The sequence below is a fragment of the Mustela nivalis genome (genome assembly GCF_964662115.1).
Source record: "Mustela nivalis genome assembly, chromosome: 6".
Taxonomy (NCBI): Eukaryota; Metazoa; Chordata; class Mammalia; order Carnivora; family Mustelidae; genus Mustela; species Mustela nivalis.
Window position 1 is genome coordinate 78473802 of NC_139025.1, and position 15218 is coordinate 78489019.

The 15218-nt window shown below is 37.3% G+C and overlaps 1 protein-coding gene across 8 annotated transcripts in view; it reads left to right on the plus strand.

Annotated features, from left to right (window-relative positions):
- CEP152 (centrosomal protein 152) overlaps positions 1-15218 on the plus strand; it is a 92136-nt gene that overhangs the window by 12445 nt on the left and 64473 nt on the right. For 7 of the 8 annotated variants that reach the window (XM_082734836.1, XM_082734840.1, XM_082734837.1 and 4 more), the window contains exons 3-9: positions 2433-2536; positions 2752-2824; positions 2905-3183; positions 4319-4484; positions 6785-6925; positions 8014-8153; positions 11172-11372. In XM_082734836.1, the coding sequence (XP_082590962.1) occupies positions 2433-2536; positions 2752-2824; positions 2905-3183; positions 4319-4484; positions 6785-6925; positions 8014-8153; positions 11172-11372 (1104 nt within the window). The remainder of the gene's footprint in view (positions 1-2432; positions 2537-2751; positions 2825-2904; positions 3184-4318; positions 4485-6784; positions 6926-8013; positions 8154-11171; positions 11373-15218) is intronic. The other variant, XM_082734842.1, reaches the window with a different exon arrangement.

Here is a 15218-nt window from a genome sequence, read left to right on the forward strand (position 1 = left end):
TAAAGAAAGCCACAAGAACTGCTTAGTTATCATACAGCTTTTTCTAGGTGAGAGGAAAGAAAATGTACTGTTCAGATGTCTCTCTTAAGGTTCCCCTTAATTATAAGGCCATATACTTGAACCTCACGGAAGTTTTAGAAGAAAATATTCTTTTCTGTACAGGACTCTTTACTCGATGCAAGTACAAGAGATTTATTTTGTTATTTTTCTCTGTGTAGAATGTGGGGGTAGTCTTTTTCCATAAAGGAGTGATGCATAATTATAGACAAGCAGGTTGGACCACTTTTAAAAGACCTCATGTATTTTTTTTAGTGAATTTTGTGTCTTTCTCAAATCACTTGGCTACCTTTCACTTAAGGCACACGTGTGGTATACTAATATTTTGATGTGTTCTGTTTAGTTTTTGATGATTCTTTTGTGTTTCTTATTCTTTATATCTTTGGGTCATCTATGATATGGCTAATTCTCTGACTTTTCAATTACCCAACATGAGCAGGTGACCAATAAATCAAGGTCTTGGTTACTAATATTAATATCAAATAAATTTTGAGATGAAGTTAACTTTTCATTGGGTTAGAATATTTTTCTCTTGTTTACTTTTTAAAGAATGATGGATCAAGACAAACCTTTTTTAAAAAAATAATAGTGAATATTAGAAATATATGTGAGATCAAGGAAATCTCCTCCCCCCCTTCACATACCCCATACCCAAATTTGACATCTCCAAAACCCAGTTAACAACTGGAACATTCCTTTGAGACCTTTCTTAAAACAAGTTTTTTAAAAAGTGCATTCCATGCCCAGTGTGGAGCCCAGTGCAGGGCTTGAGCTCATGACTCTGAGATCAAGATCTGTGCTCGGACAAAGAGTTAAGCCTTAACTGATTGAGCCATCCATGTGCCCCAGTAATATTTTAACTTTTCACATATGTATTTGCTTTCAGAAGGCTTTTGATGTAACACTCAGATATTTTATAGCTACATTTCATTTCTTTTAAAATGGATAAAAAAAAAAACTTGCCATAGACCAAGGAGCATCTCCTTTCCTCCCCGCCCAGGTTTTACAGATTATTAAAATCTTTAAAATTCAGTCATTGCAGGACGCCTGGGTGGCTCAGTCAGTTAAGTGTCATGATCCAGAACCCAGGATCCTGGGACAGAGTCCTGCACTGGGGTTCCTTGCTCAGCAGTGACGCTGGCTCTCCCTCTCCCTGCTTGTTCTCTCTTCTCTCTCATCAATCTATAAATACAATCTTAAAAAAAAAAAAAAAAAAAAAAAGATTAACTCATTGCATAACTTGATGGGGTTCATTTATTTATGAACTGTGGCAATTCAGTCAACTTGTTAATTTAATGCTTTATTTTTTAATTTTTTTAAGGTTTTATTCATTTATTTGACAGAGATCACAAGTAGGCGGGGGGGGGGGGTGGGGAGGAAGCAGGCTCCTCGACCAATTTGGGGCTCCATCCTGGGATTGTGACCTCAGCTGAAGGCAGAGGCTCTAAGCCACTGAGCCGCCCAGGCGCCCGTGCTTAATTTTAAAGAGAAGTCATAGGCAGCCCTCTTCTGTTTAATAATATAATATTTGAATATTCTGATGGCTATAAATTTTAAGACAATATATTGAGAATTGAAGAAAGTCATTTACAGATACCGAAATTCGACAAATTAGACAATTCATTCATCTCTTAATCACCGTTTATCTTAAAACAATAAACAAATTTATCTAGTTTTTAATGGTAGAAGAATGCTAAAGATGTGATTTATCTGGACAAAAATTGGAGAGTGAAGTCAAACGCTTTTATGTCCAGTTAGGAGTTATGCTTTTGAGAGTGCTCTTGGTAGAAAACTGAGTCTTAAAACTCCCTTTTTATTCAATTGTGTTAGCAGAGCCGAGTATCATGTATCTTTTCATCGTTGGAATTAGATGGCAGTCTGCTAAATTAGTCACTCTCCAAGGGGTTTCTATCACATTATTAAAGCTTTTAAGAGCTTCTGGGCCACCTGCTGCTGCTGGTACTACTGTTCTTACCACCTGGGCACAGCAGAGCTGGCTGCTTGGATTCCCAGGGGAATGTGTGATTGTCAAGTCCCCAAGGTCTGATTACTGGGAGAACAGGATTCTGAGACTCAGGTCTGCTGCATGATAACATAATACGGTGATTGTACTATTACCATGAGTTGCTGTGTTTCCATAAAGAAGGTTTAAAGTTCTATTATAATGTTAAGTGTATTTAAGTCTAAGACTTTTGTAGAAAAAATGCCTTCCAGAATAAATCCTGATAATTTGTGTGGAATTTCAAACAGTATTAAATGGAGAAATTAGGACGGTCACAAACTTCTCAAGTCAAAGTCACTCGTTGCAAGGCCGCTTTGGTTTGACAGCTCATGTCTCCGTCAGTGTGATATTGACGCCGACTTTCCTGTCTCAGTTGCAGCAGTTACTCACCGACCTGCCGCACGATATGCTGGATGATGACCTGTCCTCGCCCGAGCTCCGCTATTCTGACTGCAGCGAGGATGGCACAGAGGGAGAGTAAGGACCTGAAGTCACTTGTGCTCGTATATTTCTATTCTATAAGGCTCTTTCTTTTGATTCCCTGCAGGCAATAATGGACACGTAAAATTTTAGACTAATTCTTAGAATTGTAGGTGATAGAGGGAGAACATGTTAAAATCTTGAGGTTCTTTGTGAAATTTGTGTCCCAATAAGTGATGGGCTCTAAATCTAAAGTATTGATTTTTCTCAAGACTGCATCGCTCCGAGCAATTGGAGGTGAATTGGTGTGAGCATCCGGTGCTGCCCAAATCTCAAAGTGTGAATGTAAGTATCTAACGGGTAATGACTTTGGCAAGGGCGGGAATAGATCTTAGTGCCTTTGTTTCACTCTTGTTTTCTACTAGGACTATAATGAGATTCGGGATGTGTATATTGGAGAGAAAAGTAGCAACGGCTGGGAAGACAATCCAAGTAAAAATGACGACCAGCATCCTGGCTACCATCCCAAAGAAGGTGGAGATGAAGGCGGAAGTGGTTATAGTCCTCCAAGTAATTATGAACAGACAGATTTATATCACCTTCCTGAAAACTTTAGACCATATATCAGTGGTCAGAAGCAGGAATTTAATAGTCAACCAACCAATGTAATTAAATTTTCAGATCCTCAAAGGAATCATTTCCAGGTATTATAAGAACTTAACTTTCAGGAATTTGTGTGTATGTCTGCACACATTTGCTTGTATGTGGATGTGTATATTTAAAAAATGTATGTAGGTGCAATGATAAGCTTTAAGTACAAAAATCCCTGAGAGTGCTTTTATTCAGGCTCATGCTGAATTAGTCATGCTGTTTTCTGTTTACAATCTAATGAAATCATGGCCTTAAGTTCAAATTTTAAAATATAGGAGGCTTTACAGAAACAGTTAAAAGGTAAAAGTTAAGTTTACGGAAGAAGAACCATCCTCATTTACTGCCGCTTCTGGCTTCTACCACTTCACCATGCTTCAGCGAGCAGCCATGTTCAGGTATCTTGGTATAGTTTTAAAGTGGCCAATCTACATAGATGATCCCATTTAGTTACTTGATTTTGTAGCCCACCACCTTGATAACAAATTTTAGGTCGAATACTTTAAAGCTGTTATCTGTTTTGAGGTGATACAGCAGTACACAGGGTGAATGCTAAGGAAATAAACAAAGGTCGTTCCCTTCTTTGCCCCCCACACCCGGGGAAGTTTATTAATGAGCTAAGGATATAGGTGGCTCAGATATAGGATGAGCTTAGGATATGGGTGGCTGCTTCTTGGACTTTGAGTGACATTGATTTTGCCAGTAGCTTTTATCTTTTTGCCAACAGCTATTCTGTGTCACCCAATGACAGGATGACTTTTTCATTCCTTTAAGATGGTCATTTTCTATCTCTGGAATATTAACTATTCCGTAAATGTTAGTGAATATTTATTATATATGAGGCATGTTCTTGCTATTGAATATGTAGACTCTTATGTTCTCAAGATGTTGGCATCACCTAAATCATTCTTATTTATATACAATCTTACTGGAATTCTTGAGTGTTATTTATGTAATTGGACCCATTGTATGCTCAGAAGTACCCTTAAGATACGTAAAATTATATATTATAGACTTTCAATTGATAGTGTTAAATGACTGTAAGTGGTATTTTTAAGCTAAGATATATGTATTAAGTTTGTAATTGTACCACAATTTAATTTCCTAACAAAGTTGAGGTGTCTAATTCAGATCATTTTCAAAGAAAAAACCAAATCCTGATTGTCAGTTTCATTTATCATCTTTTGATAGCCATTTGTTACATCACAAGGTCCCAGTTGTCAAGCTTTGGAACCATATAAAGTGACATATAAACCTTATCAAGCTTCTGCACAGAATAATGACTCGCCAGCCCAAGAGATAGCAGGAAGTGACACATTTGAAAGCCTGCAACAACAATTTTTAGGAGCTAATGAAAGTAGGTATCAAGTTTATATTTATTTCTTAATAACAGAATTAGTTTTGAACACTGGGCATACTCAAAAATTGTCATTTTTTCTTAAAAGTATGATAATAGGATTGTGGTTGTTGTTGTTTTTTTTTTTTTAGATCTGTTATTAGAAATCCAGAAGTGTTTATGAATAAACTGATAAGGAGTCTTGGATTTACTTTAAATAATATGTTGTTGGGGATAGTGTTAGGTGGAGATATAGATAAAGCAAGACAGACCATGAGTTTCTAGTTACTGATTCTGAGTGGTATGTTTATGGGGTTCATTGCCACTCTACTCTCTACCTTATATATTTGAAACTTACATAATAAAACATTAATAGTTCTTCTCAGCTGCATATTTCAGTTGTTCTAGTTGGTTAAGACTTTTCATTAGATACATGTTTTTCTTACTGATGTCTAATTTGGAAAATGAAATTGAGTTTTCTCTTCAAACTTAGATTTTTTTATTGCTATATAGAAATGTAATTCAGTAAATTAGCCATTATCATGTGAAGTTTTTCTTTTAATTTTTAGACTTTTAGTGTAGTAATTCGGTAACTCTGATATATAGTACTTAATATTTAGAATTTAAACTAGGGTTATCTCGGGTTCAGTCATGTGGCATTTGCGAAAAAAAATTCCCTTTATATGCTGCATGTATAAATATGAGAACGAGAGAAATGTTACTGGAGAGTTTGGAGGAGATGAAACACCCAAAATCAAAAGCCAGAACTTAGGCTGTGACTGACCTGAATGAGTGTTTCCTACATTTAACTTTTGTTGTCCTACTCTCCAGCATGTGAAATAGCTTCCAGTTATTGTGCATATTGAAGAGCCAGGGTGACTCTAGAGTGTGACAGCAAGGTGGTGGTTTGTTTCACATTTAAGAAGTAGGGGGGTATGTCATTGGCTGTTCTGGGCTTCCTGGGCTCCACCTAGAAGACTGGGCTGCATGCCCTAACTTCAGAGCACTGCTTGTGGGATAACACATACACGTGGGCTGCAGGAGAGCTATGGGGGAGGCCAGACCTCACTTCCCCACAAGGAGTTGACAGCAAAATCAGGGTCGCCTCTCTTTGTTCAGGAGGTTTTATGAAATGAGGTGAGGGGGTGGACAGCATGGGTGGCATAACTGATTTTAGGCTGAGTTAATAAGCATCACAACAGTGGCCTGATATCTTGGTATTTGCTCTTTCAGTTCTACTGTGTTCAGTGATGTTTCTATGTCTGGTCTTTCTGTGTAGATAACCTTACGTGACTGTCTTAAGAGTCTGTGTTTTATCAAGTTGATTTATTTTTTGTTTAAATAAGTTACCCATTTGCCTAAATTAAACATTTGGAAGTTAATTAGGTAACTTAATGGTACAGTAGTGCTGAATTTTAGTGATTATAGCTTCTTAGCCACAGTAGTTAAAAAAAATGACTTTGGGGAGAGGTGTGGCCTGTAGACTGCTCGTTCTTGAGTTAACCCTGTTCTAAGTTGACCTGTAACAAAGTTTTCAGTCTTCAGAGGTTTCTTTTGTTCTCAGCCTTATCTCTTTTTTAAAAAGAAGATTGTTTTGTTTGTTGGCAAGTAGAAGTATTGTTCTAGAAGAAAATGAAGAAAAATATTTGTCGTTTTGTGGTTGAAGCGCTATCCTTCTACACATCACTTTTTCTCTTTTTCCCCCCAGTCATTTTTAAGTGGTCCCTAAAATGACTTTAATCATTTCTGAAGGAAGACCTCAAAATTCTTTATTCATCTCTTCATTGATTTATTAGTGCAGCAGTTATGTGCTAGCATGAACATGAATACAATGTAATTTCCATTCCTGTTTAAGATAAAACACTTTGAGAAGAGTGCCTAGAAATTTTCTTTAAAATTGGCTTTATAGAATCTGATGTAGTTTTCTTTTTTCAATTTTATGAGAACATAGAACTCTGTTCCATTGTAATTGGTATGTGCTTATTTTTAATTAGCCAAAATGGTAGTGTGACTCAGGGTTATACTCTAGACCAGTGACTTCTTAAACTTTTTTGGCAGTGACCACAGTAAGAAGTACCTTTTGCACATTGTGATTTGGTCTTATAATATTTACCTATGTAAATAACTATACGTTACAAAAACACATTTCACAAAATAATCATTATTCTTACTCCATGTTGCACTCGGATATATTGTCTTATTTTTTTAAAAAATGGTAATCAAAATTCACTGAATTGATTTCATGATACTAATGAATTGTATCCACAAATTTACATTTGGGTATGTTTTTATCTAATAAATTATCTCTAATTTTAATGCAGATGCTGCAGAAAATATGCAGATTATCCAACTTCAGGTTCTTAACAAAGCAAAAGAGAGACAACTAGACAATTTAGTTGAAAAGTTAAGTGAAAGTGAGCGTCAAATTAGATATCTGAATCACCAGCTTCTGATAATCAAAGGTAAGATGACACCTGTTGGATGCTGTCATTTATGAGGTACACTAAAGCTAGACATCTTGTTTCTAACAGCTTATTTTAAATATGAAGCTTGGAGAGTGGATGCACTTGGTCAAAGGGCTCATAATGAGTCAGTCAAAATGAAACAAAAACCCAGGATTTTGACATCTTGCCTTGGATTATTTCTCACCAGGACATTCTATTTTGAGGTCCTCGCTTTCTCATTCTCTTCTATTGGGCTGTTAGAATCAGTGAACATTATTTAACTAGGCTGATAGCATTCTGTCCTAATAAGAATAAGTTGTTGATTGCATATGTAGTTTACCTTGGACGAAGTATTCCAATTCCCAGAGAGACTTGTGTTTAGTTTGCAATACATTTTCTAAGCCTACAGATTAAAATAAGATTTTAATCCAAGTAACAGTTTGTGATCTCGAACTCCTTTTGGTGTGTCAAGGAGAAAAATAGTGCCATTACTGAGAGAGGCACGTAGAGGAAAACAGTTCAAGTTATAATTGTTTACTCTTCATGCATTCTATAGTTTTGGTCAATGGTGAAATTTTCATTTGTAGAATAATTTTGTGACTGAACTCTAGCTTGTTTCAAACTTAATTAATAGTGAAAAGATCTCTTTCTGTAATGTTTATAAAATTTATTTTGAGAGAAGAACTTGTAAACTGTTACCATAAAGTATGTGGGAAGAATTTAAGATTAGGTGAATGTTAAAGTTCATTGCAAGTGCGTATGAAAAACAAATAGTCTTCAGATTCCTTCTTTGATTAGCAGAGATTTGTCCCATCTATGTAACTTCTCAAGTAAACAAATGCTGAAACCATTGTTAGGAAATCTTGTGGTCCTCAAAAGGATACAGTAATATTTTTGAGGGAAGTGGTTCTGATTTTCTCAATTTTTTGGTGCCACTGAGGCATTCTTTTTTTGGAACTTTCCTGGTTTTCTCTAAATCAACTGAAGTTTACTATCTGAATTGAACTGAACATTCATATGATACCAACCTGATATTTGATAAGAGATTGTGAAAATAAGGGTCCCTTCACAGTAAGTTATTTATATAATAATTTTTAATGTTGTAGATGAAAAGGATGGTTTGACCCTCAGCCTCCGAGAATCACAGAAACTCTTTCAGAATGGAAAAGAAAGAGAGATACAGCTTGAAGCACAAATAAAAACACTGGAGACCCAAATACAAGCATTAAAAGTGAACGAGGAACAGGTAAATATTTTATTGTGATTATTTATGGTAAAAGATTATTCATTACAGTGAAAACTTTACTTAACTTATGGTAATATGGGGCTAAATTCAGCAGAACTTTGCAGTTTATATCTTCTTCCAGCGTCAGCCTGCTTTGGTTTCCCTGACCTTGGAGGGACAGTGCTCTCATCTACCCAGTCAACTGCTTACCAGATAAAAGTCTGCACAGCTCCTCTGTTCCCCCTCATCCAGTCAGCCACTACCTTCTGTTGAGTCTCCACATTTCTGTCCCCATGTCCCTGATTCAGGATTTTACCATTTGTTGCAAAAGTATCTTAACTAGTCTCTAGTCTTTTTTTTAAGGAGTGGGGGGTGTAGGGGTGGAAGGAGGGGCAGAGGGAGTTGGAGAAAGAGAACCGTGGAGCCTAATATGGGGGTTGATCTCATGACCCTGAGATTGCGACCTAAGCTGAAATCGAGAGTTGGGCACTTAACCCACTGAGTCATCCAGGCATTCCTAGTCTCTAGGCTTTTACCCCTTCTGCAAATTTTCTCTTGGCCAGTCTTTCTAAAATCCTGATTGTTTTTCCCTTGCTTAAGGCCTGACCCCACTTTACTTGTGGGATGAAGTATGGCATGGAAATGGCTATCAGATCCTTGCCTACCTCTTTCCTTATTCTTCTCAAACTCAATAGTGCATGTGTTGCTTTTATGTACTTGTATATGCCATTTCTTCTCTCTGGAAGGTGCTTTCCTCAGCAAACTGCTAGTTGATTAACACCCCCTGCTCGTGGGTTTTCTTTTCCTAAGTCTTCCTTCTGGCACATAATAGGAGGTCAGGATAGGTTGAGTGAATGCTGTTGAAAACTGATGTAACCTGTACATATTTTGTCTTACGTATTTCTCTATTCTTGCTCTGATACTGGCATGACTATGGTTTTATGGTGTGTTTTAAAATGTGGTAAACAAATTAGCATTCTTAAAAAATTTGTAGCCCCTTTTCACATTTTCTTTTCTAGATTTTGCATATCAACTTTTTATGTTTGTAAAAAATCTTGTTGGGATTTTGGTTAGGGAGGCATGAGGCATTGTGTTTACTATTTTATTGATGAGTTAAGTTTTGGGGAAGTCAAAATTGCCCAAGGTTATGAAGCCAGTTATTGACAAAACAGCAGTGCCTGAATTTCCTGACCCCGGTAGACTTGCCTTTAAAGTGGTGGCACAAGGGAGCCTGGCTGGCTCAGTTGGTGGAATGTGTGACTTGATCTGGGGGTTGTGGGTTCAATCCCTACATTGGGTATAGAGGTTAGTTAAAAATAAAATCTTAAAAAAAAAAAAAGGTGGTGGTACATTCTTTAATTAATGAGATAGATAACCATTTAATGGTTGGAAATGGTCATAAGTCATTGGTAGGGAAGGCTGGTGGGGGTGACTCGTGAGAGAGATACTGTTCTGGAGGTGAGGGGGGAGGAAGGTGGTTAAAATTAAAAGTGCCTATAAAGTTGTGAGTTTGGTTTTGGAGATGTGTGGTTAGTTCTGAGGATGGTTCTATGAAGGAATTTAAACAGTGTTGTCTCCTAGCTGGCTCCTTATCTTTCGGGTGTCAGCTAAAACAAGCCATGTTATATCTAGAGTAGCCCATAGCTCCATATTCCTACTCTCCTTCATCATGCCATATCCTGTTACTCTATTTTAAAACTGAAACGATCTTTGTTTACTTGTTATTGTTTTGCTACTTTCTGGTGGAAAGAAACAGAGCTTGGACCTTGCCTGTCCTGTCATCATGTCCTTAAGTTTTTAGAAGCCTGCCTGGTACAAAGTAGTCCCATTCTTTATTGAGCAAATGAATAACTGTCATAAGCGCTTTAAACAGTATTGGAATAAATGGTCAATCTCTGTAATAGGAAGAATAAGCCTCATTTGAAATTTTAATTTTTTTGTGTAAGAGACTGTTAGCATTTTTAACTTTCTGAAAATTGATAGTTCTTATAAAAAGTTGAATTGCTTTTATATAGTAAAATGTTATAACTTTTAAATCTTTTTATAAATTAGAAATTGCATGTATAAAAAAATATAGCATAAATGAAAACATAAAAGCAACAGAATCACCACGTGTACTAATTTTCTATTGTTAGCATAAACTTAATTGCTTGACACAATGCATATTATCTTACTGTTCTAGAGGCCGGAAGTCTGACATGGGCCTCACTGGGTGAGAATCAAGCTGTCAGCAGGGATTTTTTGCTTTTCAGATGCTCTGAGGAAGAATCCATTTTCTTGCCTTTTCTAGCTCCTGGAGGCCACCGGCATTTTTTGGCTTGTGGCCCATTTTCATCTTCAGAGCCAGAAGTCACTGATTCTGATTTTTCTGCCTCAGTTTTCCTCATTTAAGGACGTTTCTCGATACATTGGGCCCACCTAGATAATCCAGGATAATCATTTTTAATTTAAGGTCATCTGAACAGCAGTTTTAATTTGGTCTACAGCCTTTTCCGTTGCCATGTAACATAACATATTCACAGGGTTTAGGTATTAGGATACGGCCTTCTTTTGGGAACCATTGTTTAGCCTGGTACATCATTGTTTTTTCCACAACTGTAGAGATTCAAAACTTTGTTTTTAACAAATGGTCGTTGACAGTTTTCATCAGTCTTTCAAGAAATGGTTGTCATTTTTCTGTGACCCAGAAATTGGCTTACCCCTCACACTTGGTTCACAGAGCAATGCAAACAGCGCTGCAACCACTATTGTAGCAGGAAATGCCTTGTCTGGTACCCACATTGCCATTATGCTGAGCAAAATCCTCTATCACTCTCCTCAGGTAACTATAGGTTCTTTTTCTCAGTGAATGTTTCCAGCAACTGTGGGCCTGGTGGGTTCCAGCTAGAGAAGTCCTAAGGAACTAAATCTGCCCCACCAGAGGGAGACCCTTTCTTGACCATTCTTCTTGAAAGATGGTTGATTTTTGGCATTACAATCTATAAAGAGAGGGAAGAGTTAAAGTTCTGTAAACATGGCTCTCCCGTGTGTATCCGCTAGATGATTAAGAAGTCCAGGACAACTGAAATGGCTCTGGAGAGCCTGAAGCAGCAGCTGCTGGACCTCCGTCACTCGGAATCCCTTCAGCGTGCTAGAGAGCAGCATGAGAGCATCGTAATGGGCCTCACGAAGAAGCACGAAGAGCAAGTGGTGTCCTTACAAAGGAAGCTGGATGCTACAGTTACTGCCCTTAAGGAACAGGTTAGGAGGCTTTCACATAAGCAACTGTTATAAACGAGGAAGGCTGGCTATTTTTTTGTAACTGATATTTTGTGGTTCCTCATGTGAAAATTTTGGATGTTTCCAGTAGGTGTTTATGAGTAAAACTTAAAAGCCAATGATTTTTCATCAATGAATATGTCCTGAAGGCTTAATTTTGGAAATTCTCTCCCTAATAGGATTGGTTAGTACATTCTCAGTTCTTGCATTACTAGTCCTGAATTTGTACAGTATTTATACATATTGTTGTTGCTCTAGAGCAAATCCATACCGAAAAGAGTGAGTGTTCTGGGAGCTGGAGTGAACTTGAGAGGTTGTCCTGGGAGCTTAACCAGTAGAAAGTCTTTCTGGTAATTTACCTGTCGGTAAATATTGTGTAGAAGTGGTTCTTGGGAGAAGAGTTAATTTTTGAGAATAGTATAATAACATAAGGAAGAAAATCTGATCTGAAATCACCGAGATGTAAAACTTGAGCATCTCTCACTGTCTGTATTATTCTGCCCCAAAGAGAATAAAATGGAAGTTGACAGGGAGTCAGGTGGTGAGTTTGCTTGTGTTCCAAACCCCAGGTAACCACTTGAATGAGTAAAATTTCAGAGTGTAATTTACTTCATGTAATTTTAAAATTAATTTAACCCAAGGGAAGAAGAGCAAAAAAATAAAATGGGAGGGTATGGCAAATCCCACTGCACTTAAAATTCATCCTGATTTGTGTTGCTATTTTTTATTTCTAATAGCTGACTAAATTTTTCCATATTTTAGGTAGAAGTACAAAGATTAGGTACATAAGTACTGCATTATTACCAGTAATAATTGTATACCGTCTTATTTTTATATGTATTTATAGGAGTTATGAGATTTATTTTCTTAAATATACTTTTTGTATAGAAAAATATTGTGAGTTTGATTGGTGTGAAGGCTATGTGGGGAAAGACAAAAGCTATGCCAAATTATTGAAAAAATCTTCAGTATTTAAACAAGTGACATTTGAGATATAGTTTTATTTATTTTGGCTATGTTGGTATAGTAGCATTAAAGTTAGTTGGACTTGGGCAGTGGTCCTTTTGGATGACAAGAGGGGTGGAGTCTGGTGGCTTTTCCTTGCAGGGTAGAGGATCTCTCCATTCTCTGCTGACTTTGACACATTACACAGGGGATGGCTGAAAGAAATTCTTGCTGTGTTCAACCCCTGTGCCCACTCCATTCTGTTTTCACCACTACACCTCTCCCCACCCCCAATAAAAGGACCTTGGACTAGAACACAGAACAAAGTCTTGATTCTGTGCTGACTGGGTTTCAGATTCCTGAACCACAGATAGAAGGTGTTGACTGATATCTTTTCTATTGTTACATTCTGTGACTGATTTTATTTTTTTAAACATATCATAAGACTGATATTAGCCTCTGGATGTAATTGCATAGCTGCTTTGCAAAGTGATGATTCCGACGTGCTTATAGTTTTTCCTCTTGGGAATACCCATTCCCAAGGGTATTTAGGGTATTTCTTTTGTGCTGACAATTTGGGATCAGTTGGCTCAGCAGTATTTTTAATAAAAAGACAATCCATACTATCTTAGAATCCAAATTGAGATTCCTGATTAGAAAGCTGCTATAAATTAGATCAACCAGGAGCTAGGGAGTTGCCTGCCTATAATCAGAAAAAAATGTATGAATATTCTATACAGAGGGGGTTGATTTCTTAGAGTAGCTGATAACCATACATACATCCTGCATTTTGCCCCTTGCCCTCTTTTTCTTTATAAAGTTATTGAAGAGGGATATACATTTCCCTTTCAGACAAACCTTTTCCTATGTTCCATTCAGCATAGTACCAAGACAACTAAAACAATTCTTGGAAAATAGTAGGAAGGTACAAATGACTGGATAATTTAGTAGATAAAATTGAGTAAGTTTCTCAGCGGGAAAGGACTACAGTTGTAAACTAATCATATTGTTATACTCAGCCAAAACTTCTCGGAGCTCCGTGTTTCTTTAGTGACAGAACTCTTATACCAAACCATCTCCTGGACTCCCCTGTCTTCTGTCTCTCATTCTTGGGAGTGTCATGTTCTGAGGTCTCTGAATGTCAGGTTAAGATCTCTGATTATCTCTTTGATGGTATAAAATCTTTCTTAACTCTGACCTTCTTGAGATCTGCAGCTTTGGGTGAAGTCGTGGACTTTGGTTTCTACGTCATGATTTTTGCCTGGTCTACTTTCTAACTTTCCTTTAACATTATATTTAAAGGCTCCGGTTGAAATACCTTCTCTTGGCTAAGAGATTACCACAGACCTTTGTGTGGCATAATACTCATGTCTCTGTGCTCTAAAAATCTGTTCAATTCTATTTGTACCCAGATTCAGCTATTATCTCTGTCATCAGACTTGTCTTTCTCAGTCTTTTTTTTTTTTTTTTCATTTTTTTACTACATTCAGTTAGCCACTGTTTAGTACATAATTAGTTTTTGATGTAGTGTTCACTGATTCATTGGTTAAGTATAACACCCAGTGCTCATCATAACACGTGCCCTCCTCAATACCCATCACCGGATTTCCCCCCATCCCCACCCACCTCCCGTCTGAAACCCCCACATTGTCTCTTGGGGTCCATAGTTTCTCATGGTTCATCTCCCTCTCTGATTTTCTCCTTTGGATTTCCTTCCCTTCCCCTATGTCCTCCATGCTATTGCTTATGTTCCACATGTGAGTGAAACCATATGGTAACTGTCTTTCTCTGCTTGACTGCTTGCCTGTTAACTTCATTTAACATAATCCCCTCCAGTTCCATCCATGTGGATGCAAATGGTGGGTATTTATCCTTTCTGATGGCTGAGTGATATTCCATTGTATGTATGGACCACATCTTTTTTATCTATTCACCTGTTGAAGGGCATCTCAGCCCCTGCCACAGCTGGGCTGTTGTGGACATTGCTGCTTTGTTGAGTCTTAAAGCTTCAGCCTTTAACCATCTTGAACTGCATGTTCTCACTCAAGCTACCCATAGAAAAGAAGGAATAACTCATTTTGTTTATTCATTTTTGAAGGTCTTCCGATTTTTATTTTTTTTTATTATGTTAGTCACCATACAGTACATCATTAGTTTGATGTAGTGTTCCATGGTATTGAAACTGAACAAGTTTGAGTGTAATTGGTTTCCCTGAACTTGTCAATAGGAAATAACATGGTTCAGTTGATTGTTGCATTTAGTCAAGTTATTGCCACCATCAGCCTTCATATGTTTTTCATATCTACTTTTTCTTGAACTTTCTTTTTGCCAGTTCTTAGTCTCTTATAAAAGTATTACAGCCTCCCCAGCCCATAAATGTTGTCTCCCCACCCCTTCTCACATATACATTTACACTGTTGTTAATGTTAGCCCATTCATTGTGTTTGCCGTGTTATTTTGGTGCTTTAGGACCACGCTTTTCAAGCTGGCTTGGGAATCCGCAGCAGTGTGCCAAGAGGTTTGCACTGTTGAATAAACATGGAGCAGTTTCCAGAAGCTTCATTTTGCTCAGAAATTTGGTAGAAAAAATTTAAAGCAAACATGACTACATTATGAAATAGAATGCAAAATTCACACGAATTTTTTAACTAAAATAGAAGACTTCAGAGTCCCTTTTCTCTGCTTAGTGATGCTGTCAGTATCCTTATGAGGTGTACCTTATGTTACTATCCTTAAGGCATTATTGGGCTTTAGGGTATCCTATGGATCAGGTCGCAAATGCTTCTCTTTGCTTCAAAACCCTCCCTTGATATTCTTAATACTTATTTTCTTGAGGCTTTTTCAGGTGACTTCAGCCAGTTAACTTACTCCTGCCTGTCTCAT